The 27995-nt window shown below is 50.8% G+C and overlaps 1 protein-coding gene across 1 annotated transcript; it reads left to right on the forward strand.

Moving 5' to 3' along the window:
• Nucleotides 1-95: 95 nt before the first annotated feature.
• On the forward strand, nt 96-27989 carry utp20 (UTP20 small subunit processome component; the record flags this gene model as incomplete). Its single annotated transcript, XM_084447704.1, has 60 exons — nt 96-146; nt 407-487; nt 577-643; nt 804-936; nt 1056-1244; nt 2049-2130; nt 2286-2423; nt 2548-2706; nt 2836-2997; nt 3213-3347; nt 3432-3509; nt 3617-3795; nt 4204-4424; nt 4744-4849; nt 5077-5227; nt 5342-5404; nt 5597-5764; nt 6069-6145; nt 6352-6431; nt 7004-7262; nt 7780-7947; nt 8057-8147; nt 8330-8415; nt 9321-9446; nt 9939-10105; nt 10351-10559; nt 11225-11448; nt 11542-11777; nt 11925-12069; nt 12285-12372; nt 12612-12755; nt 13174-13227; nt 13323-13475; nt 13688-13843; nt 14131-14271; nt 14660-14797; nt 14922-15061; nt 15213-15301; nt 15753-16120; nt 16753-16892; nt 16989-17145; nt 19060-19158; nt 20240-20407; nt 20585-20748; nt 20895-21039; nt 21236-21352; nt 21965-22135; nt 22477-22608; nt 22759-22869; nt 23101-23180; nt 23323-23392; nt 23771-23953; nt 24088-24219; nt 24342-24474; nt 24679-24872; nt 25101-25172; nt 25301-25690; nt 25803-25929; nt 26212-26357; nt 27103-27989. 60 exons carry the CDS (start codon nt 96-98, stop codon nt 27256-27258), a joined length of 8589 nt encoding a protein of 2862 aa, XP_084303830.1. The 3' UTR covers nt 27259-27989.
• Nucleotides 27990-27995: the final 6 nt, after the last annotated feature.

Raw genomic sequence — 27995 nt, forward strand, 5'->3', positions numbered from 1 at the left:
CAACAGCATGTGTAACACTTAGCTGTCTGTTCAACACGTTATTGTTGTTTTAAAGAAACCGTTTTATTGAGCATCTGACGGAAGAACAATAAAAGATGAAGATCAAATCCAAGTCGTCGCACCATAAATCGGAGAATACTTTCAGGGTGAGTATGAAAGGTTACAGGTTTTCCTAGCCGCAGTAGCTCACCTAGCTTATTAACTTGTCACCGGCTAGCTACCATCTCTACCCTATGCAAAATGAATAAAGTCAATATTTAACCCATGTTTATAACAACGTTACCTCCTATTGTGAATTATCTGTGCAAAAAATATGATTCACTCTACTTTGACTATGCCTGCTACCTAGTGCTTGATAACGTTACAGTGTGTTATCATGCTGCTGCTTGATTTTGTCTTTTTACAGTTTCTCACGTTTGCTGAAAGACTAGCCAACGTTAATATCGATGTCATCCATCGCATCGACAGAACTGGGAGTTATGAGGAGGTATGTATCGTCCATCAATCTCATGACCACTCAGTTGTTGTTGTTGTTGTTTAGAATGATTAGCTAATGACATGCTTTGCTCGTCACAGGAGGTAGATACGTACTTCTCTGAAGGACTGACAAAATGGAAAGACCTGAATTTGACGGAGCATTTCAGTAAGTTGCTACAGAAGTGTCAAATAAGAAATATTTTATTAACTGGCTAATTGGCTCCAGTGTCACTTGACACAAGTTCTTATTGTATAATTTGTCTTAATTCCTTCTTATACTCACAAGCTTGTTCCAGTGACTGATCTGAACCCCTATTCTTCAACAGCCGCCTTCCTGAAAGACATGTCCAACAAGAGTCAGTCGTTCAACCTGCTAGTGTTCCATCAGAACGCCATTGTGGAGATCCTGAAGACTCACCTGGCTGTGAAGAACAGCCTAGCCAACCAGCCACTATTGGAGTAAGTCACTGCCTGTGTTTGTGAGTGAGTACATTTCCACTAATGGGAGTAAAAATGGCAGAGCAGATCAGTTAACTGAGCTTCCCACGCCCCCCTCTGTGTGCACGTCTGTCTCTCAGCTTAGTTGTGCGGCTGGCCAGGGACCTCCAGACAGACTTCTACCCCCACTTCCCTGCCTTCTTCCTCCTCATCACTTCACTGCTGGAGACGCAGGACACAGAACTGCTGGAGTGGGCCTTCACCTGCCTCTCCTATCTCTTCAAGTACCTCTGGAGGCTCATGGTTAAGGACATGGCCAACATGTACAGGTAGGACCTGAACCAAACCTCACCAGGACACAATAACAGCTAGCCCGGGGGTCTGGCTGCTATATTTTGATGAACTTGGTTTTGTCTGGTGATGTTTTTTCCCCTGCTAATTATTGTAGATTGTTGTCCCTCTTCAAAATACAGGAGGGAGCCCAGTGATATCCACTGAGAATTTTTAGAGAAATTAACTTCTGTATGCCCAAAATCCCATAAAAATTGGGGTTTATGAGATTTCAGGCAAAATACTCAAATCAAATACATCAAATTTGCTTTGTCCAATGTTCATTCATAACGGAGGTCATGTACAATGTATTGATTCCAAATTAATGAATATTAATCCTTTCAGGCCATGCTTGAACCATTGTTGCTAATTCATTGAGATCCAAACACTCAGGCCACTTACTGAATACATTGTTTTGGTAACATATTGTACCAATTTGGTAACATATACCAGTATTGTACAGTATGTACACAATGTACTTGGCTTCAAACTACTGTAAATTATAAATCTGAAGTGTTTCACACAACACTCCATGACAATTTGTGTCCATATGCTTTGAGTACATTAAAAAAACAGGTATTGTTTGCAAAAATGATGTAATGTCAAATGGTAAACAGGAATTAAGTCTTGAATTTAAATGCTCTAATCCGGGTGCCATGGTGACGAACCTGGTTTTGTCAGGTAAAGTTTTTTTCTCTGCTGATGTTTGTAGCTTGGGGGTACCTCTTCAAAATACAGGAGTGCCTGGCGATATCCCTTGAGCAATATTGAATTGAATATGATTTTGTTTCCTTACCCTCCAGCCTGTTCAGCCCACTGTTGGCACACAAAAAGGAGCACATCCGCAAGTTTGCTGCTGAGAGCTTCTCTTTCCTGATGAGAAAGGTGAGGCGTCCCTACAGGAAACTGACCCAGGGTCAGCTACACAGCTCAAGCCCCGACGGAGCTGGGATTCCAACCGAGACGGATGTGCCTCAGATAGACGGCGATACGTTGACTTGACAGCCGCTTGTGGGTTCTGCTGTTGTGTTTCCCGTTAGGTTCCAGACCTGGACGTTCTGCTGAGCCACATGTTCTCCGACCTGGAAGAGAACCCAGCGAAAGCGGAGGGCGTGGGCCAGCTGCTGTTCGAGATGTGCAAAGGAGTCAGGAACATGTTCCACTCGTGCGCAGACAAGGTTAGATTATTGCGGGATAGGCGTTCTGTCATTTCTTGTTGTTGTTTACAGATGTGTTTACAGATGTTGAAACACCACAGGCTTTGTTTATGCTACGTGACGTCTCTTTCTCTCCCGACTCCAGGCCCTGCCGGCAGCTCTGAAAAAACTGGGACCAGCTGGTAACCACGACGATGCCCCTCTACCCTGGGAGGCCGTCAGAGACGCCTTGGATCACATGGCCCAGGCTGCAGCCAATTACGTGGAGAAGGAACACTTCCTGGTTCTCTGGGAGTCTCTACAGGTCAGTCACGTGACGTCTACTCGCCTATCGGCTGTCCCCGTCCAGGCCTGTCATAGCCGTGGTCCCTCGGGTAGCTCCTGGGTGACTCTGACCGATGAGACGTTGATGTAGATCTCTCCCTCTGCCCAGGCCTGCGTGAGTGAGGTCCTGGCTCGGCTGGAGAAGGAGAGGGAGGAGGGAGGGGAGACCAGCCAGGCGTCAGAGCACCTGGAGAGGCTGCTGTTCGTCCTCCACACCCTGGTGGGCCACAGAGACGGAGCCAAGATCACCAGGCCCGCGGCCGTCTGTCAGGTGGGGGAACCTGCTGATGTACTCACTCTGCAACGGCGTCAAATATAATCAAACTTTATTCATGTAGCACATTTCATACGGAGGCAGCACAATGCGCTTCACGGAAAAAAAAATCAGTGTGTGTGATAATATACTAGCAAATGAGCAAGTACCACAATTGGAATAGAACAGTTGTGTAACCCCTGTGTGCGTGCGTGTGCACGTGTGCCTCACAGACGGTTCTGCAGCTGCTCCAGTCTCCGGATCTCTCGGGACCCTGCGGTCGTCTGGTCCTCCAGATCATCTCCTCTCTGCTGCTGGGAGAGAACGTCTGCCTCCCCCCCAACCTCATCCAGGAGACCGTCAGAAAGGTGTGTGTGCTGGTGTCATTGCGTGCGTGCCTGTCTGTGTGTGTGTGTGCGCGTACGTGACTCACTGTCCCTGTGCCTCCTTAGGTGTTTGGAGGTGGGATGGACCAGGACCTGATCCTGGAGTTCACTAAGGAGATGTTCACCATGAAGCAGTTCGAGCAGGTCAGTACAGACAGTCAAGGTCAACGGGCTCGTCTCGTGGTGACCGTTTGGTCGTGTAGCCTACGAGGACAGATGTCGATCTCTAAATGTACCCCCCCCTCCTCCAGTTCTTCCTGCCGAGCCTCCTCCAGTTCACCGAGCGCCTGCTCTCCAGCGGAGACCCCGTGGCGTGCCACTCCGCCCTGGAGGTGCTGGCGAGCCTCATACTGGCCAAGGCCCCGCCCCCCACTGACGGATCCATGGCGTTTGAGAAATACCCGCTGGTCTTCACCGGGCAGTCTGCCAGGTAAGGCTCAGCACTGCGAGATGTTCGGACGCATGTTCTTTTGAGGTACTAAGAAGCCTTTTTAGTGGATGACCTCCGTTGACATGTATCACAGCCTTTTAGTCCTGAAAGTTCAGTGCCAACATTCCGAATATTAATTGGATTTTATATTACTCGAAAGCGCAGTTTCTCAGCTTTTAAAATTTTTAAATGTATTTATTAAGATTATTTTTTTTATATTTTATTTTAGATATTTTTTTATTTATTTTTGCCGGTGACGCGGTAGGCTCCAAAGGGTTTGGACTCCAGCCCTGAATGGAGGGATACTTAGATCTTGTCCATCACAGTTCATAAGAAATCATTGTCAAGACGGGAAGCCTCTCGCACTTTATTGATCGCCTGTACACAAAATGTCTTCCCCTCCCGTAGGCCCCCTGCTGCTGCCCAGGACGGGGCGGCCGTGCCGGAGCTGTTCCTCTCTCTCCTGCCCCAGGACCGAGGCCAGCCCATCGCCGACCTGTCCCTGCCCTGGTCCGCCCTGGTCGTCCTGCCCCACCTCCGACCCCTGACCTCCGCCGGGGCCGCCGCCGCGGTAACGACTCTTCTCAACCGCCTGCTGGAGGAGGCGGAGTCTGGAGCCCTTGGGAGAGGTGGGGCCTGTCACATGTCACACAATATTTTCTAGAATTATTTTTAGGGCATTTCTGTTGTTTAAAAAAAAATTGGGATAGGATAGTGAAGATTGACAGGAAATGTGGGAGAGAGAGAGAAGTGGCACAGGGCCTGAGCCGGATTCGGGATCCGGGCCGCTGCGGTAAGGGTTAGCCTTCATGCTACGCCCATTAACCCAATGAGCCCCACATGTCACACAATTTGAGCTAGTGTTTAGTTTTGTTTGTTTTATTCAGCCCCTGATGTCAATATCTACCCATCTCGACTGTGTTATTTACCCATACCCCCCCTCTCCAGCTGGCCTGTTTGTGTCCAGACAAGCTCTCAGCTGTCTCCTCAGTCTGGACGGCTCCGCCTCGGTCGTCTCTCTGGTCCCTGTGGACAAGGTCAAAAACATCCTGCAGTAAGTATAGAAGCTGCTAACTGCACCAGCGTCACTCACAGAGGTGTCTCTGGTCTCTTCAGACTGTAAGATAATCTGCTCATGGAAGTGGGCTTGTCGTTTTGAATCAGTTGTGACCACGATGCGTCTTTTACGTTTGTGCGTGTCTGTGTGTGCGTATATGTGTGTGTTTGTGTGTGTGTGACTATCTACCTGACTGTGTTTATGTCTGTTTTTGCCTGTCACAGGAAATTTCCCACAGACCTGTCGGCCTTGTTGCTAGGAGACCTGTATTACACCCGTCTGTCCCTCAGTGGCATGTCGGACCATCTTTCCCACAGTGCATTGCTGGAACTCTATGGGATGCTGCACTCCAACCTGTCCTCCAACATCTCCAAGGTAGGACACAACATCGTCTAAAAGATTTCAGCACCATTTACCAGTCTGTGCATAAATCTAGAGGGATGATGACGATGATAAAAATGTAAGCATTGCGATTGGTTCCTCCCTTAGATCCGCCTACTGACCCTGAGGATCCTCAACCACTTTGAGGCGGAGTTTCCAGCTCAGTCCGAGGTTCGGCCGGCCAATCAAAAACATGCGCGCAGTCTAACAGTCCGATCGATATGGCGTTTTATATATAGGCCTGTACTAGGCTAATTCTCTTTTGTCTCTGTTTTTGTGTGTGTGTGTGTGTGTGTGTGCTTGCATCTACTGTATGTTTGCACCTGCACTTGGTTGCCTGTGGATGTGTGTGTGTGTGTGCAGGGTGAGGACAGTGTGGCGGTGCAGCCGGTGTTCGCGGTCTGCCTGCAGGCTGAGCAGGTTCCGGCCTCGGTGCAGGACTACAGGGAGAAGCTGCTCCACCTCCGGAAGCTGAGACATGACCTGGTCCAGCGCTGCCAGCCCCTGGGGCCCCCCGGAACCTTCCAACAGGTAAACCCCCCCGGAACCTTCCAACAGGTACCCCCCCCCCCCTCTCTGGGACGGCCCTTCCTCCCCGGAACCTTCCAACAGGTAACCCCATCCTCTCTGGGACCTCCCGGAACCTTCCAACAGGAACCCCCCCCCTCTCTCTCTCTGACCTCTGACCTTCTCTCTTCATAATCCTTGGTGTCATTACTGATCATATGAAAACATGACACTACTGGGCAGCTTAAGGGTTGGGGGGTGATGGGGCTTTTCACTGGGGGATGTTTGATGTCCAGCGCTGACGGTGAGACGATTCTTGTTGATCCAGGTTCCTCTGCGTTACCTGATAGCGATGCTCTTCGTCAACTTCAAGCAGCTGTGGGACCCCGTCATAGAGCTGCTGCTGTGAGTATGATCCCCAGAGGCCGTGTCCAGTGTAAAGTAAAAAGTAAAAAAAAAAAAAGAAGCTTTCTGGGGTTTTACTTTGAAGAAGTCAGGCTGACTCAGTTAGCTAGCTTTGTGAAACCCCCCACAGCGTCAGCATGGCGCAGTCCTGCCGGCCTTCTAGAACAGAGCGCCCTTTACTCCCCCCCCCCCCCGTCTCTCTCCAGGAGTCACGCCAGAGGGATGGAGAACAAGGACTTCTGGAAGGTCTTCTATGAACAGCTGGAGATGGCGGCGGGCCTGACAGGTGAGCCTCCGTCGTGAGCGCCGCAGTCCATTCCTGGGTTTGCGTGTGGCGACTCCGGACGAGGCCAAAAACCTCCCCTGCCTAGTGGCGCTCTCGCTTTCCTGCTCTGCGCTCAGCTCCCGTCTTTTCTCAAGTCAAACTTTATTTGTATAGTGCATTTCATACACGCAGGCGACACAATGCGCTTTACAAAGAGCAATGGGAGGGGGGGGCATAGGTCCCACCCCTACATATTCCAGAGGGAAGCAAAAAATACAGTTTCAACCGGGGGCCAGAAAAGTGAGCTGTAAAAATTCTTCCCTGACCTCTCTCAACGAGACGATCGAGCAAGCTCCTGGAAATGTTTTGTCTATTGTCTAAGAACATATACAGAGCAGTAAACATGGGTTAGATACTTCATAAGAGAGACATGACTATCAGGAGAGTGCACAAGTAGTTACAGAGAAGTTGCCTACATGGTCAGCCATTATGTGTTAGCTATCCCTGTAGTCTCTAATATTTATCTCTAATATATTTAAGTGAATCATATAACAAAGCACAGTAAGCACTTAGCATTTCTCCCCCGTCTCCAGAGAAAGAACTGCGCGAGGAGGAGGAGGACGAGGAGGAGGAGGGCGGGCTGGATCTCACTGGCGAGCCGGGCTGTGACGTGGTGGAGAGCGGGGGCGTGGGGGTGCTGTTCCTGGAGCGTCTGAGGGCGAGCGTCGACCCCCGGGAGAGGACCGACTTCGCCAACTTCCGCGGCCTGCTGTGGAGGACCATGGCCGACGTCCCCGACCGCGTGGAGCCGCGCAGCCGAGAACTCAGCCCCCTGCTGCTGCGCTTCGTCAGGTCTGTCCTTTACTGAGCCCTACACCCTGCACACTACACACTACACCCTACCCCCAACACACTACACACTACCCCCAAAACACTACACCCAGCACACTACACCCTACACACTACACCCTGCACACTACACCCTATCCCCAAAACACTACACCCTGCACACTACACACAACACCCTACACACTACACCCTGCACACTACTACACCCTGCACACTACTACACCCTGCACACTACTACACCCTGCACACTACTACACCCTGCACACTACACCCTAAACCCTGCACCCTACACACTACACCCTATACACTACACCCTACACACTGCACTGCAGGTTCCTCCTGATAGTCTGGCCTTCTGGCAGGGGAACCTGGCCCTCTGCTGCTCAGGTTCAACAGCTTTGATCTGTTCTACCAGCCGGCGGCCATCTTATCACTCTATACAGTATAGACAGCCGACGCATTTCCGGCGCCTCGTCTTAACTGGCCCTGTGACCCGCCCCCTCCCCCCTTTTATTGGCAGGAATGAGTTCTACCCGGCGGACATGGTGATGGCGCCCACTCAGGACCTGCGGAAGAGGCGGAGCCACGCCCCGGCGGAGGACCAGGAAGAGGGGGAAGAGGAGGAGGAGGAGGAGGAAGAGGAAAGCAGACCGCAGAGGAAGACTCCCCCTAAAAGAGCTGCCGCCAAGTAAGAGAACAGCCCTCTGTTTTTGAAGACAAAGCAGTGCTTTCGGTTTTTTGTTGGGAGTTTTTTGTTTTTCGCTCCTTAATCTTAACGGAACGCCCCCCTGTCCCAGGCAGCTGATGGCCCACCTGAAAGTCTTCTCCAAGTTCACCAACCCTCGCTCTCTGTACCTGGAGCCCAGCCTGAGCGCACTGTACACGCAGGTACGCCACAACGGACTCTCCCACCTAGATAAACATCTCCTCTCATCTGGCACATCCTGGCCCTGTAGACGCATGCACCTGTGCGGTGTATCACAACGGAGTTAAGCCATCTCCTCCTGCCGCTATGTGACTCGTCTGTCTCTGTCCCCTCTCTGTCCCCTCTCTGTCTCTGTCCCCTCCAGCTGCTGTGCCACCAGGACCAGCAGATCCAGAGAGCATCTCTGGAATGTGTCCTCACTTACAAAGACCCCAGCATCCTCCCATACAAGTAAGACAACCTAACGAGAACCTGCTGTAAGGTCACCCAGCCTCCTCTCTCTCTCTCTCTCTCTCTCTCTCCCTCTCTCTCTTTCCCCTCTCTCTCTCTCTTTCTCTCTGTCTCTCTCTCTTTCTGTCGCCAGATAGACTCAATGGGGCTCTTTGTTAGGTTGTTGGATAACCATCGGAGCCATCTTTCGTTGGTCGCCGTCTCCGGTTTCCAAGCTCTGCCGACCGACTGGAATGTTAACGTTCCTGCGTTCCACCCCAACCCCCAGCTCTGACGGACTCTCCACAATCATCCCCTCTTATTAAACCAACTTATTAAATCTGTTTCCGCAGCCTTCAACAGGCCTGAGGAAATATGCAGAGCTCTGGGCTTGAGTTACAACCTGACTGAATCTACTGTAATACCTGACCTAGCTTCCAGTCAACAGACTGCTCTAGGCTCCACTGAGCTTCCTTTAGTGTTGTTGTACTAGTAGTGATGCCCTGCGTCTTTGAAGCCCTATTGGGTTATGGTCTTAACACACTTTAAACGAAGCAACTTTCACCCAGCTTTGGTTGCATTCGCAAGTGACAACATTCCTTGCAGCATTACAGTTCCACGATGAAGCAGCTCAATTGCAATCAAAGTTGCGTCGACCACATATAGCTAGCAATTGTTTCACAATGAAAAGTGCTTTATAAATAAAATGTATTATTATTATTATTATTAATAAGAATAACCATCCATTTTATTTATTAATATTAACACTTTAATATTATTAATAATAATATATCCTTTATTACATGCTGGGTTATCAGACACATGGCCGATGGTCTGATAGAGGCCTATAGTTTGTTTATAATACTATAATGCTGTAATGCTATAATAATAATAATGATATCCTGTGTGCGTTGTGCTTTGCGCAGAGAGAATCTGGAGAGACTGCTGAACGACAAACATTTCAAAGAAGAGATCGTCCACTTCAACATCTCAGAGGAGAGGACGGTGGTGGACCCCTTACACAGAGCGCAGCTCATACCGCTGCTTATGAGGTGTGTGTGTGTGTGTGTGTGTGTGTGTGTGTGTGTGTGTGTGTGTGTGTGTTCATCTCAGTTCAACATCTGAGAACTCTTTTAAGAGACAGTTGAAGACTCACCTTTTCAGGCAGGCATTTGGTCGTCTGTAGATCAGCTTCTGATTTTTTCTTTGTGGTTGTGGTTTTTATGTTATATTAAGAGCTGCCTGTATTTTATATGTGTATTTGTATTATATATATTTCATATCTGTATTTTGTATGTGCGATTTGTATTTTTATTCTCTACTCTAAAGCACTCTGCACTCGTGCTGTGAAGGGCGCTATAGAAATAAAGTTGTATCCTAAACTTTATAAAATGAAATAAATAAATAAAAATTAGGCTTCATTTATAAAATGGTGGCTGTGGTTGTGAGTGTGTACTGTTTAGTGTGCACACGAACAGGCCATCCTCACGCCTCCAGCCGTGCGACGAGGCCATTCTAATGGTACTGTGCTTCTGCCTCTGCAGGATCCTGTTCGGGCGCATGCGCAGCAAGGCGGGCAGTAAGTTCCAGGGCAAGGCAGCGTCCGGCCAGCGCTCGTCCATCGTGCTGCGCTTCCTGGCGGGCTGCCAGGAGGAGGAGCTGGCCATGTTCATCGACCTGCTGCTGGAGCCCGTCCGTCACCATGGTCAAGGTGGGTCCGCCGACAGAGGACTGACCCCCGGGCGTCATCGGGGGAGGGGGGGGGGGGGGGGGGGGTTCTAGATACTCGGCCGTCCTTGGAGCAGTTGGGTTTTCACGGTTCCGCCCGAAACCCGGTCACCCCGAGACCAACGTTTGGCACACACACAAACACACACACACACACACACACACACACACACACACACACACACACAGTGCTCACCATCACCCGACGCGGGTTTCTGTCCTCTCCAGGCGCGTGCCTGGCGGCGGTGGAGCGCGCGGCGGAGGGGACGGACGCCGGCGCCGTGCTCCCGCTGGGCCGGCAGCACAGCCTGCTGAACGCGGTGGACGTGGTGATCCACAAGCTGGGCCACCTGGTCCACGGACACCTGCCCAGGGTGCTGCAGATCCTGCTGTGCGTCACCGCCTCCGTCTCCACCGTGCTGGACGAGCGAGAACAGGTACGCGCGTGCGCACACACAAACACACACACTCACACGTACACACACTGATTGAAGTAAGCTTAGGTTGTGTGGGTTGTTTGTTTACTAGTTCTTGGCTTTCTCCCCCCCCCCCCCCCCCACAAGGTTATTATAGTTAACGAAAACTAACTAAAAAACGAAAACTAGGTGTGAAAAAACAGAAATAAAACTGAACTGAAATAAAAATACAAACTAGGCTTTACAAAAAAAGATAACTACCTAAAACGGTATTGTGTGTTTACAAAACTAACTAAAATAAAGTAAAATTATTGAGGAAATGTCCTTAGTTTTAGTCTTTTTCATTTCATACATAAGCCTAGTATTTTGAGTGCATATGAAATATATCCTCCATTTTTTTTTAGCTGTGCCCCTTGAGCTAAAAACGCATGATATCCATAGACGCCTGAATAGTTAGCTACTACTGTGTTGTTTAAGCACAATGTTGCGCATGAGCACTTCGACTGAATGCTGCGTTGTTACTATGTTTGTAAAGGTCCAAATATCGCGATGTATTGCTTTAAAAACAAATTAAAACTAAACGGAAATTGAAAACTAAAAGTTAAAACGACATAAAAATAAAAACTAATGAAAGAAACAAAACTATTAACCTTGCCCTCCTCACCCAACCCAACCCAACCACCCAGTTGAAGGCGGGCTGCATCAGCCCTCTGAAGAACCTGAGGCGCCTGGGCATGCTGCGCGTCCTGGACTTCTTCGCCGGCTTCGACTCGTACGCCTTCAGCCCGGACGAGCTGGACGCCGTGTTCCGGGCGGTGGTCTGGCCCCAGGTGTGCCGCCTGCCGACGGAGAGCCCCTACTCCCCCACGCCGCTGCTCCGCCTCGTCCACGTCTGGTGCAAGAACGCCAGGTGAGCGCCGGCGGCCCCCTTCCATCCTGTCTGTGGCGCCCGTTCACGTTACGTCCGTCCGCTGACGTCCCACGCGACCCCTCTGTCCCTCAGGTACTTCCCCCTGCTGGCCAAGCAGAGGCCGGGCCGCCCGGAGTGCGACGTCCTCCTCAACGTCTTCGCCCTGCTGTCCGCCAAGAAAGTCTCGGCGCAGACCGTTGCCATGGTGATGGACATGGCGGAGTCCCTGGTGACCGCGGCGGACTTCGCGCCGGCGGAGGGCGAAGAGGCGGAGCTGAGCGTCAACGGCTGCGAGTTCCCCCGGCCGCCGGAGGGCGCCCTCGTCACAGGTCAGGAGGCGGCAACCGCGCCCGTTGGGGCCGTTGAGGCCAGCAGCTCTGCGCTCTGTTTCCTTGAACTCTCCTTGTCGCCTCCCCCACCCTCCGGGATGAATACAGTTTTTTTTTTTTATGGTTGTTGTTGTTGTTGTTGTGCAGAGGGTTTGACCCAGGGCTGCCGGCTGCTCCTCCCACACGTCTCCACCCTGCTGGACTACCTCAGCGGCATCGTACGCAACTCAGACCGCCTCCGCAAGAAGAAGTACCGGACCCAGGTTGGCAAGGAGCTCAACATCCTGTCTAAGTAAGCGCGCATGTGCGTTCCTGTGTTCGTGTGTGTTCGTGTTTGTGTGTTCGTGTGTGTGTGTGTGTGTGTGTGTGGTGAAAACTTGAAATTATGAAGAAATTGATTCTAACTTATCAAACTTTTTACACACAGACACACACACACATGTTGGTGTGTGTGTGTGCCGTGAGCGTTCATCTTAATCGCCGCTAACGCCGCATCCTCTCCTGCAGGATCAGTCAGTTTGTCAGCGACAAGGAGCAGAGTACGGTCCTCATCAGCCTGCTGCTGCCGCACCTGCAGAGGGCCAAGAACCCGCAGGTACGCGTCCCAGTTTCATCACAAACCTTTATTTATCCTCGTAAAGCACCAAGGTTTCCCTCAAATGGCGTCACGCTGGGCGGCGTCACGCTGTCGCGTTGTTCTCAGGGCTCTGTTACGAGACCCCCTCACCCCCGCTCATTAGTAGAAGACAGTAAATCCCCCCGCCCGATTCGCCAGCTACCGCCATGTGACCTGTGACCCGACGGTGTGGCTAACGTGCGCCGTCCTGTCCCCAGGAGACGGAGGTGGATGTCCTGGCGACGGTCCAGAACCTGCTGAGGCGCTGCTCGGACCCCTCCTCCTTCCTCCGGCCGCTGGCCAGGCTCTTCTCCGTCCTCCACAACAAGCTGCCCAGGCAGGCCCTCACCAGAGTCTTCCAGGTGGGCCGGCACCGGACACGCACACGCACGCACACACACACACACACACACACACACACACACACACACACACACACACACACACACACCAACATGTGTGTGTCTGTGTGTAAAAACTTGGATAAGTTTGATAAGTTAGAATCCATTTCTTCCTCATTTCAAGTTTTCACGCGCACGCGCGCACACACACACACACACACACACACACACACACACACACACACACACACTCACTCATCAGTTAGATCCGGTCTGTGTGAAAACTTGAAATTGGGAAGAAATGGATTGTAACTTATCAATTTTAAATTGTATTTTATAGCGTATGTTATTATAAAAATGGAAAGAAACTGTGTTTTAATTGTAGAATTGGTGCATAATCAAAGATGGCGGATCTAACGGTGTTTCTCTCATGACTCAGACCCTGTCAGACCTGGACCCCGGACTGAAGTACATCACCCACACCGTCGCTCAGGTAAGGGGGCCTCGCGTCGGAACTCGCCACCTCTCCTCTCTCGTCCGCGTCTCGCCCGCTCGCTCTCATCCCTCTGTCCCCGTCTCCCCCGCCAGATGAACGCGTTCGACAGTCGCCACCTGGACGAGGTCCACTTCGACGTGCGCCTCACGGCCTTCCAGGACGCCGCCAGACGCATCAGGGAGATGGACACCCTGGACATGAACTTCATCTACGCCGTCATGCACAACTGCTTCCACTCGTTTGAGGTGAACGAGCAGTTTCTCTCTACAGAAGGATTCACTAGTGCGGTCATCTGTGGGTCATTGTTGATACAGTATTATGTTGCGATTGGTGACACCGATATTGCGCTATAAAAGAAATGTATATGTATAAAATTGATTCACTCTTTCCTTTTCTGGCTCCCTGCCCGTTCTCCTCTCCCTCACTCCCTCCCTCCTCCTCCTCCTGCTGTGTCCAGATCGGGGACATGTCTCTGGCGGACAACGCCACCTTGTGTCTGTCTGCGGTACTGGCCCGGTTGGCGGCAGTGGGGGACACGGGTGGTCAGTATAAAGACATTGTCCAGTACACCATCCTGGACGCAGTCAGGAAGGGCCTCCGTAGCAAGACTGAGGTACACGCGCTGTCAAGGGTTCTACCCTCACCACACACACCCACACACACACACACACACGCACACACACACACACACACACACACACACACACACACACACACACACACACAAACTGATAACAGTTTCACCCACGTTGCTATATCTGACCCTCATTCTGTCCTCCCTCCCCCCCCTCTCTCTCTCTCCCCCCCCCCCCTCTCCCCCCCCCCCCCTCTCTCTCTCTCTCCCCCCCCCCCCCCCCCCCCCTCTCTCTCTCTCTCTCTCCCTCCTCCCCTCTGTCCCAGAGTGTGCAACATGACTACACCACGGTTCTGGCGTGTCTGGTCAGGACCTTCCCCTCCAGGAGGGACTTCAGAGACCTGGTCCAGCTCACCGACTACAACGACCCCGAGTCCGACTTCTTCGAACACATGAAGCACATCCAGGTAGGACTCAGGAAGCAGGTAGGACTCAGGAAGCAGGTAGGACTCAGGATCCAGGTAGGACTCAGGAAGCAGGTAGGACTCAGGAAGCAGGTAGGACTCAGGATCCAGGAAGATCTATGTTCTTGAGAATGAGATGACATTCTTGGGATGGTGACGCATTAACGCCCACGCACGAACGCACACACACCACTCACACACATACTCACACACAGACACACACACAGACACACACACACACACACACACACACATGCACTCTCCCTGTTTCTTTTTTTCTCTGGCCCAAACACACACACACACACACCCTCTCTCTCTCTGTCATGAACACACACTCTCAAATATCACACACGCACTCTGACTGTCTCCCTACGGGCGTCATGTGCTACAGATCCACCGTCGAGGCCGTGCCCTGAGGAAGCTCGCCAAACAGCTGACGGACGGCACGGTGCTGATGTCATCACGCTCGCTCCAGAACTTCATTATGCCCTACGCCATGACGGCGCTCTTCGACGAGAAGATGCTCAAGGTTGGTCATTGGTCGGCGACTGAGGCACCTCCCCTCTGATTGGCTGCATCTTTTTTTCTGCGTTTAACCTGTGTGTGTATGTGTGTGTGTGTGTGTGTATATGTGCGTGTGTGCGCGTCTGCAGCATGAGGGCATGACGACGGCGTCGGTGGAGGTGATAGGGGCCGTGTGTCGAAGGCTGACCTGGTCCAAGTACCTCTACTACCTCAAACACTTCGTCCACATCCTCCAGACCGGACAGGCCGAGCAAAAACTGGCCGTCAGGTACGCTCCTGTGTGTCTGCGTCCGTCCGTCCACGTGTGTGTGTGCGCGTGTGTGTGTGCGTGTGCGCGCGTGTGTGTGTGTGCGTGTGTGTGTGCGCGTGTGCGCGCGCGTGTGTGGTCCATAGCTTGCCTGAACCCTGTCTCTTTGTAGCCTGCTGGTAACCGTTCTGGACGCCTTCCACTTCGACCACGCGACCCTGAGCAGAGAGATGGAGGAAGCCAAGAACAGGGCCAAAGAGGGTGAGCGAACACCCGCACAACAGCTCCTCTCTCTGGACAAATGGACTAGTGAAGCCGGACTGGACTGTATTGTGATCCAGCGCATGGTATCAGTGTGATCCAGGTGTTTGATCCTGTGTAGGGTTGCAAAATTCAAGGAATATTCACAAAGCTCCCATGGGAATTAACAGGAATTTATGGGAATTAACAGGAATAAATTAACAGGAATAAATAAATTAACAGGAATAAATTCTTGTTTCCTGTTAATTCCCATTCATTCCCATAAATTCCTGTCCTGTATCGGGAATAAACTGGAAAACAGAATTTATTCCTGTTAATTCCCATAAATGTACAGTTTATTCCCAATAATTCTCATAAATTCCCATTGGGAATTTTGGGAAGTTTGTGAATGTTCCCGGAATTTTGCAACCCTAATCCTGTGTCTCCCTGTCTGTCTGTCCCCGGTGTCCAGTTGTGAGTGTCATCGTGGACGAGGAAGGTGAGGAAGAGGAGGCGGCCGTCGAATCGGATGAGAGCGACGCCGAGGAGGACGCCATGGAAACCGGTGCCGAGACGACGGCCGCTACGGAAACGGCGGCAGCCATGGAGACGGATGTCGCAAAGACAGCGGAGGGGGGAGCGGCCATGGAGACCGACACCCCCCAGGCCCGGGGGGCGGAGTCCAAGGCCGTAGCTGCGAAGAGGCCAGCCCCCTCGGCCCCTGTGGGGTTCAGCGGGCTGCCCCAGAGCGAGGCGGAGCTCCAGGCGCTCATCAGGTCCATACATCAGACCGTCATCAACAGCGTGCTGCCCAGGCTGCAGAAGTGTCTCAACGCCAAGGTACGCACGCACGCACGCACGCTCACACACACTGTTGTAGAAAAACGTAGTTTTAGGATACCAAGGAATAAACCACACTGTCCCTCAGGATAGAAGTTGAAGATTTAATTAGTTTGAGCTGGAAGGGGTGAATTCAGGTACAGAGAGACAAGGCAAACAAGTCGCTCAGTGAAGAATGCACAAATTAACCATTTCACACGCTCCCTTAAATACTCTGTCCCTGACACAGGAGAACTCGATACAAAGATGAATTTATGATTTTGTGACAGTCCGTTCGAACAAAGGCCGACTTTGTGGCTCCTGGTCAGTGCCAAAAGGGGAGGCGTGACCATAAAGTCTTCCCCTCTGACCTTGGCATCTGTGTTGTCCATCTCAGTAACATTCCACATTTTCTACCTACCAAGAAAAAAGGACTACAGGCCTAAAGTTTACATGCATACAATTACAGATTATATTGTAATTATAAATTCTATAACAACACACACACGGTAAAGAACGCTACATATTGTTTTATGTTTTATTGTTTTAAATACATATTAGCATTATTTTTGTATGGCAAAGAAATTATATGTGAAATGGTGTGTGTATGTGTGTTTGTCGGGGTGTGTGTGTTTGTGTGTGTGTGTGTGTAGGTTAAGAGGGATGAGGAGCACAAAGCGATGAAGTCCAAGGTGGTGAAGGAGGAGGAGGTGGTCAGGGTTCCCATCGCCTTCGCCATGGTCAGACTGATGCAGACGCTGCCCCCTAGTGTCCTGGACTCCAACCTGCCCGGGTACGTGTGTGTTTGAGCAGGAAAAGAGAGTGTGAGTTGAGAGAGTGAAATAATATGCTTTGCTAATGTGTGTGTGTGTGTGTGTGTTTATTCCAGCATCCTGATGAAGATGTGTGTTCTGCTGAGGAACCGCTTCCAGGAGATCAGGGATGTGGCTCGGAACACTCTGCTCAAGATCGTCACGGCGCTGGGCAGCAAGTACCTCCACTACCTGCTGAAGGAGATGCAGGGGGTGCTGGTCAAGGGCTACCAGGTACACACACACACACACACACACACAGTAGAACACGCACCCACACACGCACACTCACACACACGCACACTCACACACACGCACACACAAACACAGCACACACACAGTACACACAGTACACACTAGGGCTGGGAGTCCGAACTTCGGGATTCGAATATAATTCGAATATTGACAGAAATACTGGTATTCGAACGAATATTAGGCAGCCCTTAATATTCGAACCTGTTATAGGCATAATTTTTTGTAAATGTGTTGGCTAGCAAACGTTGCTTTTGATTCAGATTCAGAGGGTTTTTCACGCCTGGTGAAGTTGCAATCGCGAGCTCATTAGCAAGGCTATTGGACACCTGGGCTCCTGTAGGAGGTGACGTTAGTTAGCACGCGTTCCAGGCAACCCGTAACTCGTGTTTTTCCGACCTCCTACACGTGAAAATGCTCTGGAATGGCAGTCAAACCCGTAACTTCCCACCCGTGAACTTGTACAGATCGATGTAGGCTACTGCCATTCCAGAGCATTTTCACGTGTAGGACGTCGGAAAAACACGAGTTACGGGTTGCCTGGAACGCACCATAAACCCAAGCATGTAGTCATGCCTAAACACTGACTAAACTCTTAGTTGCTACTAGTTAGTCGCATATTAGTTTGGTGTCTAATTTCGGTTGCACCACGGCAATTTAGGCGTTGTCTTAACTAGTAACTACTAACTAGTTACTAAAAAATAGTCGTTGTATGACTGTGACGGCAGGATCCAAATAGCCAATCGGTAAGCAAGTAAAAATGTAAACAAGGAGGTTGATCGCCCTTACCCAGCCCTTACCAAGGAGCTTGGGCCGTGTCCGAATGTCCATATTACATACTATATAGTACATACTGCAACTCGCCTACTACATGCGATTTAGTACATACCTGTACTACTCCACGAAAACATGTTTAGTATGCGAGATAAATGAAGCATGCTTCACGAGTCATCCAGTGAAAGCGACGGGCTCCGGCTCACAACAATATTGAGCTAGCCAGGCATTTGAGTTGGTCATCCAACACGCTCGATCCTCACCTTTCTGTATAATCCCAACTGTGAAATGGATGTGATAATAGTCCACAAAATATTCTTCCTTTGCCTCGTTTAGCACCAGCTGCAACTCTCCTCCAAATGCATTATCTCCGTTAGCAAGGCTAACGTTGCACTCGGTAGCTTGTGCTTATTATTATTATTATTATTATTATTGGGGTTGGTGCTTGTGCAGTGGAGGGGTTCTTTTGGGGGAGTTGGAGCCGTTGGATTGTTATGCTTAAATGATCCTAGCCAGCTAGTTTGATAACCTTCTTTGATTCAGACATAGCGTCGGCTGCCTGGTACCGTCCACTGACCAGTTGCTGGTTAACTATGAGAGGCAGGATCCCAGCCGACCGTTGCTTCCCCCCAACCCGCAACGGAGGGTTATCAGCTGGGCTGGGACTCCCCTCGCAGTTAATCTTGATATAACTAAGACATCTGATAAAAAAATCATTCTGAAAACATCATTGCTTATCGATATTGCCTATGATACAATGCCCACTAGTGGACAGAATGTGCACAACTTTATTTTAAAACCTAGGTAGGTCTTTCTGTAAGAATTTAATGGTAAAAAATATTATTAATAATAATTCGAATATATTCGAATATTATTATTAATAAATAAACGAACTTCGAATATGATTTTTGGGCAAAAGTCCCAGCCCTAGTACACACACACACACACACACACAGACACAGTACACACACACACACACACACACACACACTCACACAGTACACACACACACACACACACACACACACAGTACACACACACACACACACACACACACACAGTACACACACGCACACGCACACATACACTCACACACACTCATCTCCTTTCTCTGTCCCCCAGATCCATGTGCTGACCTTCACCGTGTACCAGCTGCTGTCTGCCCTCAGCCCGACCCTGAAGAGCGGGGACCTGGACGCCAGCATGGGCCTGCTCCTCGACGTAACTGCCCACCTCAGCGGTCCTCACAGAGAAGGACTGGACCACACTTACAATAGTCATCCAGCAGACGCTTTTATCCAAGGCCACTTACAATAATTGCATTTAACGTAGGTAGTCAGTGTACTACTACTCCAGAACTCACAAGTGCATCTCCTTTCTAAACAAGTGGCTAAGAACATAATCTAGTGTTGAAGGCAAAGTGCAAAAGTAGCAAAATATGAATACGACACGTGCTTAAGAGGGAGGATCCTAGTACTTATTGAAGAGGTTGAGTTTTGAGCCTGACGTCAGTGGGCAGTTCGTTCCACCACTGCGGGGCCAGGACAGAGGAGAGCCGTGACCGCGTCGATCGACCGCAGGGGCCTCGGAGGGACGGGGCAGCCAATCACCACGAGGTAGCAGAGCGTAGCGGTCGGGAGGGGGTGTAGGGCTTGACCATGGCCTGGAGGTAGGAGGGAGCTGTTCCTTTCACTGCCATGTAGGCTAGCGCCAGAGTTTTAAACTGGATGCGAGCTGCTACAGAGAGCCCGTGTAGGGAGCGGAGAAGGGAGGTTTTGTGGAAGAACTTCTGTCCCTTCCTTAATCTGTCCCTCCCTCTTTTATACACACGTCTGCTGTGATTAAGCACCTATGCTTAGTCTACTACTAGAGAAATTCCCTCTTGTGGCAAATAGTTTGTTTGTTCAGTGTTTATCTATGTAGGTAGGTACAGTGTACAGTTATAGCAGTGTGTTTGCGTGGAGCTGGAGGCCTACTGTAAAGATCCTCTGTCGCCTTGTCATCGGCCGAAAGCTGCTACTGTCTCTGTCTCCTCTCTTCAAGAAGTACTACCACGACCCTCCCTCTTAAGCACCTATTGATTTTAGCGTGCTATTCTTGCACTTCGCCTTCAGCACTAGATTATGCTCTTAGTCAGTTATTTTAGAAAGATGATGCACTTGTGAGTTCTGGCAAGTAGTAGTACATTGGCTTTTCCTACGTTAAATGCAGTTATTTCAAGTCACTTTGGATAAAAGCGTCAGCTAAATGACTGTAATGTAACGTCTCTCCTCCCTCTGTACTCGTCACCCCCGACGTGTAGATCTTCAACAACGAGCTGTTCGGGGCGGTGGCGGAGGAGAAGGAGGTGAAGGGCATCGTGTCGAAGCTGATGGAGGCGCGCCACAGCAAGAGCATGGAGTCCTACGAGTTCCTGGGCCAGCACTGCGGCCGGGACCGTGTCATGCAGCTCATTCTGCCGCTGAAAGAGGTGAGGGGGGGGGGGGGGCGGTATTCGGGGGGGGGGATATTCGGGGACCGAGCACACGATGTATCTTTCCTCGCCGACGGATTGCGTCGCGCGTTGGTGTGTATGGCTCGTTGGTGTGTGACTCTGGTGTGTGTGTGTGTGCGTGCGTGTGTGTGTGTGTGTGTCTCCCCTCCCTAGATCCTGGAGAACACGGCCAGCCTGAAGGTGGCCCGCAGGGTCCAGGCGGTGCTGAAGAGGATGGTGGCGGGGATGCTGGTCAACCAGGCCATGACCCCCCAGAACATCCTGCTGCTCAGCCACGGGCTGGTCAGTGAGAGCCTGCCCCTCGTCTCCAAGAAGAAGTACGGAGACGCGCCACACACACAAACGCACGCACGCACACGCCCGCTGTGTGTGTTCCTTCATGTCGGTGCCTATGTGTGTGCTGCTATGGCATTCACGTAAATAGCTGTGAAACTCATTTATTTATGTGTGTGTGTGTGTTTAGAGTCATGGCCCCTCAGCCCCCCCCAGACCCTCGCCTGCCCCCCCCCAGCTGCCTCCTCCTGCCCCCCACCCCCAAGAGGGGGGGCCGGAAAGCCCCCGTCAGCAGCAGGACCAACATGCACATCCTGGTGGACGGTGGACTGAGGGTAAGAGAGGAAACACACACACTAGTCAGAACAATCAGACAGTAACTGTGTTTGTCGTGTGCGTGTGTGCGTGTGTGCGTGTGTGTGTGTGTGTGCGTGCGTGCGTGCGTGCGTGCGTGCGCGCGCGTGTGTGTGTTAGAAGTAGAAGCAGTAGTGTCTTGGTGTGTGTTGACCCCGGTCTGTCTCCCGCGTCCAGCTGCTCCACCTGAGCCTGAAGAAGTCCAGGGTGAACTCGTCGGACGCCGGGGCTCTGGAGATGCTGGACCCCTTCGTGGCTCTGCTCCTGGACTGTCTCAGCTCCATGCACGTCAAGGTCAGACCCCCCCCCCCCCCCCGGCCGCCCTCCGCCTCTAGTCTCCGCCCTCTGTCCATCTACAGCGTGGACTAGGGATGTTAACAGTTCATCCACTATTGATTATGACAGTTCGATTAATCGCTGATAGAATCTTACTCGAGTAGATTTGGTTACTCAATTAATTGCTTGTTAATGGAACGGAACTTTAAAAAAAAAAGTAAAAAATGTAACGAACGTCGTCAGCGGGAGTTGCGTGAAATGTAATCATGATTTAAGGTCTGACTGCACATGAGGGCGCCACGCCATGTAATGAAGGCTAATTGGGATGCCGGGGAATTTCAACAACACAGCGGAAGACACAAAAACGCGCAGTCCAGCGCGGGACGTTCTTATCAATTAATCAACTATTGTTTGTTAAGGTTAACAGTTATCGATTCATGAGATTCCTTGAAATTTGCAACTCTAGCGTATACAGACACGATTACCCATAAGCGTACTCGTACGAGGGCGTGTCGGTACGGATTAAATTTGCCGAGTGCGTTGGCGAGGAGGCGAGTGTCGGTGCGAGGGTGCGTGTTAACGTCAGCGTCTGACCGCCTCGCTCCCCCGCTGCCCCGCCCCTTCTCCCAGGTGATAACGGAGGCGCTGCTGGCGTTCACGCTGCTGCTGAGGTTCCCGCTGCCGGCCGTGGAGAACAACGCTGAGCGGCTCGCCAAACAGCTGTTCCTGCTGCTGAAGGACTACGCCAAGGCTGGCGCCGCCCGCGGAGAGAACTTCCTCCTGGTCCAGAACTGCTTCAAGGTACCACACACACATACACACACACACACACACCCTTGGACATGCAGACAGTCACACACACATACTCATACACCCTTGGACATACAGTCTCTCACACACACACCCTTGGACATAGTCACACACACACGCACCCATACACACACACACACCCTTGGACATACAGACATTTGCACACACACACACACACCCTTGGACATACAGACAGTTGCACACACACACACACACACACACACACACACACACACACACACACACACACACACACACACACACACACACACACACACACACACACACAGTAGCCGGTAAAAAATACATGATTCCCCCTCTCTCCCTGTTAGTCCATCACGATCTTGGTGAAGAACATGAAGTCGCACAAGATTACAGAGACGCAGCTGCAAGTGCTTCTGGGATACGCAGAAGAGGACATCTACGACCAATCGCGTCAGGCCACAGCTTTCGGCCTGCTAAAGGTAGCTAACGGCTAACTCTGGCTCCGCCCACTCTCAACACCAACAAACACACACACACACCGACAGACACACACCGACAAACACACACACACACACACACACACACAGCTACTTCACGTTGTTTGTTCTGTTGCGGTTCCCTCATCCTAGGCGATCCTGTCCAGGAAGCTGGTTGTGCCAGAGATGGAGGAAGTGATGAAGAAGGTGGCCAAGCAGTCTGTTACCGGGCAGAACGGCATGATCAGGGTCCAGTGTCGACAGGTCTGTCTTACACACTCTTGATTTCCACACACACACTCGCACACGCACACACTCTGTCTGCTTCGCATTCATGTCTGCTCTCACAGGTAACCAGTGTAGTGATTTTAAAACTGGTGTGATGTGAACCCTCCTTTGATCATGCTACAGCATTTTAGACGATGAATTGATTAGTAGCAGTGAAATTGAAATATCATGAAACTTTGACTGATTTGGGGTTTTCCCTTTTTAAAGATCTACCTGAAATACCTCATGGATTACCCACTGGGTAAGAAGCTGAGGGGACACCTGGACTTCATAGTGGCCCAGCTCAGGTTCGTGGGGATGTTTGTGTTGCAAGGTGTTGGTTTTGTTTGTTTATGAAACACAGCTCTGATGCCCCCCCCCCTCTCTCTCTCTCCCCTTCCCTCCCCCCTCTCTCTCCATCTCTCTCCCCTTCCCTCCTCCCCCTCTCAGTTACGAGCATGACACAGGCAGAGAGTCCGTTCTGGAGATGATGGCCTACATCTGCCAGACCTTCCCTCAGGTATGCCTAGCAACCTCCTAGCAACCTCACATCCCATAATTACCAGAGTGGTGAGGAGATGTCTTTTTGTAGGTGTCATCGCTGCCATATTGATGTGTGTAGTCCCAAATCCCTATTGGCACAATGGGATTTGCGAAAAATGCAGAAAATAAGGTCTGTGTTTAACAGAGACTCCCAGACATTGGTTGGTTCCAATATGGTGACAATGCTAACTTCTCAGCCAGACCTCACCACTCTATATCCATGATAACTAACGCTTAGTCACGGATCTAGGATCACTTTATTCCAGCCACATCCAAAACAAAACCTTTTAGACGCAGCGACTACTGAACTGATCTCAGATCAGTATCTGGAGGTAACTCGGTCCTCTTGTTCCAGAACCTTCTGCTGCAGCACAGTGGGCTCTTCTTCGTGCCGCTGGCGCTGGCCATGGTCAACGATGACTCACCGCGCTGTAAGAAGATGGCCGCCCTGGCCATCAAGACCCTGCTGAGTCAACTGGACCTGCAGCACCAGAACTCCCTGTTCACCCTGGTGAACACATGGCTGTCTGGGGATAAGGTACACACACACACACACACACACACACACACACACACACACAGTCTGTCGCCGACACCGGGGGCCTTGGAGGCACACCCCACTTCCATATTGTTAACCGTCTTTGACCTTTCACCTCTGCCCTTTGCTCCCAGATGTCCCTGCGTCGTCTGGGGGCCCAGGTGTGCGGACTGTTCGTGGAGGTGGAGGGGGTCCGGTTTGGCCGTCGCCTGGACGCCCTGCTGCCCCTCATCGAGAAAGAGATCCACCCTGACAACTATGAAGACGTGAGTCTTGACTCTCCCCTACCGCTGCTAGGAAATGGCCTGGGAGTATAGAGGTATACAAGCTTTAACCCCCACCCCCCTCTTTCTCTCTCTCTCTCTCTCTCTCCTCCCTTCCCGTCCAGTTTGAGGAGGAGCAGGATGAGAAGACGGCCGACAGGCTGCTGTTCGGCTACCTCACCCTCATCACAAAGCTGGCCAAGGACTGCAGCCTTCTGGAGCTCAGCAAACCTCAAGACACTCTGTCCAGCATCTGGGGTGAGAGAGAGAGAGAGAGAGAGAGAGAGACTACTACTGTTGCACTTGGGGTTATTTTTCGTTTGAGAGTAAAAAAAATAATCATTTACTGATATAAAGAATGTATTTCTGGTATGGGTTTCTGTCGGTCATCCTTCAAAACGACCTGCTGCTTTCTCCCTGTCTAGATAGAGTGATAAGCGCTCCTGTGTCTGCCCTCTCCAGGTCACGTTGAGGCGCACCTGTTCTACCCCCACTGCTGGGTGTGGCTGACCGCCAGCCAGCTGTTCGGTCAGCTGTTCGCCGCCCACCAGCCCCAGAACCTGGTGGTCCGCTGGAAGGAGGGCGGGGCGGCGGCGACCAACACTGGCCCCGAGCCTGTGGCCACCACCTTCCTCGCCACCAACCTGGACAAGAGGGTGGGTCTGTGTGTCTCGGGCGGGGGTCTGCTTCTGGGGGGTGTCTAGGTTCCTTGGGGGACGGGTCGGGGGTGGGGTTATGATCTGGGTCAGCTCAGTGACACGTGGCACATAATAAGAGAGTACGCATAAAACATCGACCGCTCTTTGAATTTAGTTTTCCCCTCTCTTTTCCGCCCAATCTTTTTGTTTCTCTGTTTCTCTCCTCCTTCCCTGTCCTCGTCCCAGATGAGACACTTGGTCCTATCGTTCTGCCATCAGCTCCAGTCCAAGTTCCTGGACACTGCGTCGGGCGAACAGGTAACTCGCAAACCGTTACGTTCAACCTCATCAAAATACAGCGCTACGTTCAAAACAGGACCGTTTCCTGTCGAGTACATGGGCCAGGATGTGACATCATCGAGTGATTTCTGGTCTCCCGTCCTCAGGTTGTAAAGAACCTGCTGTTCGTTGCCAAGGTGATCTACCAGATATCGCCCGAGTATGACATCACAACCACACAGGAAGTGGAGCGGAAGGAGGGGGAAGAGAGGATGGAAATGGAAGAGGAGACGAAGGAGAACGGAGAGGAGGAAGAGGACAAGGAGGCCAAGGAGGAAGAGAAACAGGAGGATGAGGAAGAAGAGGAAGAGGAGAAACATGAGGATGAGGAAGAAGAGAAACAGGAGGATGAGGAAGAAGAGAAACAGGAGGATGAGGAAGAAGAGAAACAGGAGGATGAGAATGACGATCGTCCTCCTTCATTGCTGTGGATAATGAAGAAACTCTGTAAGATGGCCAAGAGGGAGGCAGCTGAAACTCCCAAAATCCCTTTGAAGGTGAACACGCGCACACAAACACACACACGCACACACACAATCACGATGCTAACCTTGGCTCCTTGGCGAAAAGTCATCGTGACTTACCAAACCCTCCATCTCCTCTCTATAGAGAACGTGTGTGTTCAAGTTCCTGGGCGCCATGGCTGTGGACCTGGGGAAGGAGCGTCTGGGTCTCTACCTGACCACCATCATAGCGCCTCTCTACAGAGAACTGGACAGCACCTACGCAGACCAAGGTAACACCGCCGCCGCTTCCCTAGCCCCCCTCACGCACCGGTTTCGTCATGCGCCGGTGCCTGTGTTTATAATGACGGACCATTCCTCCTGCTTGGTCTCCCCGTGCTTGGGTAACCCCCCCTACCCCACCCCTCCCTCTTCAGCTGGCTTTGGTTGTCCCCCCTCCCCTCCCCCGGACTGTACAGACACTCCTTTGGCCTAAAACTATCACCCTCTCCGGCTCTCTCCCACTGCTCTCTCTCTTTCTCCTGCTCTCTCTCTCTCCTCCGCCTCTCCCCCAGACCCCACGTTGAAGAACCTGGCCCAGGAGCTGATGGAGCTGTTGAAGAAGCAGGTGGGCCTGGAGAAGTTCTCCCTGGCCTTCTCGGCCGTCCAGAAGGAGGCGTCGCAGAGGAGGGTGGAGCGGAAGAGACACCGGGCCATGCAGGTACCACACCACCGAGCCACTTCCATAACATCAACTTTATATCGGCAACTTTCTGACAACAATGGCGGAGGGCCAGCGAGAACATTTATCGGCGGTGCGATAAGCAAAAGATTTACCAGATGAGCTAAACCTCCGCTCACTTAGGCTGTCCAGCGGCGCAGACTACATAAATACATTCATGCAAGACAAGAATTATATATATAGGAGGTTATAATACTAATGTGTAAAAGAGAGCGATCTATTCGTCTGTCTCTGTCCATCCATCCATCCATCCATTGAATGGAGAAATGTAGAACATTGATTAGTTCATTATTTTCCGTAATTTCATTGAAAAAGTGAAACTTTCATATATTATAGATTTATTACACATGTAGTGAAATATTAATGATTGCCTTCATGCCACGCTCCACGTTGATGCAGTAATTTGTGCAAAAGGAGCCCCCACCAAGTATTGAGTGTATAAATGAACATACCGAACATACTGTACAATCATAAAGATTATACATTAAAGTTTCACTGTTTAAATTAAATTATAGACAATAATGGACTTTTTCACAATATTCTAATTTTCTCAGATGCACCTGTATATATTTGATGTTGCAAAACGTACCATTGCTCAGATTAGGCACTTCTGGACCTCCACGCTCCTGGGGACGGGGGTGTCACTTTGCTCTATACTGCTGGATATATGACCGTATTTAGTTCCTATAATGACCTCACCTGTGATGGAACCCCCCTCTCCTAGGCTGTGGCTAACCCAGACATCGCTGCGAAGAAGAAGATGAAGAAACACCAGAAGAAAATCGAGGCCAAAAAGAGGAAGATTGAGTTCCTGCGGCCGGATTACAAGGCCAAGAAACACCGGAGCCACGCGCTGAAAGACCTGGCCATGGTTCAGTGATGATGACTGTCCTGTCGTTCAGTCACACAGAGACAAGCGGCTGCCCAGAATCAGCCAATCACAAGCTCTCGATCAGCGCCGCTGACCTGTCAGCTGTCAGGACGCAGCAACAGCAGTTTTTGTAGTTGTTTATTTTCTGAACATAAAACAAATTGATATGTATTTATTCTCTTAACATAAAAAAGAGAGTGACTGATTGAAAGGGCCTCATAATTTGGCAGGTGAACATGCCAGACTAAACAAACAGGTGAATGAATAAGGTTTAAAGTAACATGGCAACACAAAGGTATGTCAGAGATGCCCTTTAACAGTAGACGCAATGGAAAGAGCTGAAAACCATCATTCAGCAGCAGTGGAGATCTCCAGCATCTGGTATCACAAGACTAATGTTAATTATATGGGTGGAGTGGAAAGATACATGAGCAGCTGAGTCATCTTGTGCAGTTGTAGGGTAGCATGACAGTCCCCGTCTGGACCCCCCGGGGGCCAGACATCGACGGGAGAGCTTGGTGAAGGAGGACCCCGTCTCTTATCCTCCACTGTACCTTCAGACGAATCTGTGGATGGTGACATCATCTCGCAGCACTGCAATGACGTCAGTCGAGGGGCTTAATGTGCTGACATCACTGCACAGATTCATGTCTCAAAGGATTGAGTAATGTTTTCTGAAAGGGGATTATATAGTGAATACGTTTACAACTGTTTTTGTATTAAATTACTATACATAATGTATTTAT

The sequence above is a fragment of the Borostomias antarcticus genome, assembly GCF_949987555.1.
Source record: "Borostomias antarcticus genome assembly, chromosome: 13".
In the NCBI taxonomy this organism is placed as follows: Eukaryota; Metazoa; Chordata; class Actinopteri; order Stomiiformes; family Stomiidae; genus Borostomias; species Borostomias antarcticus.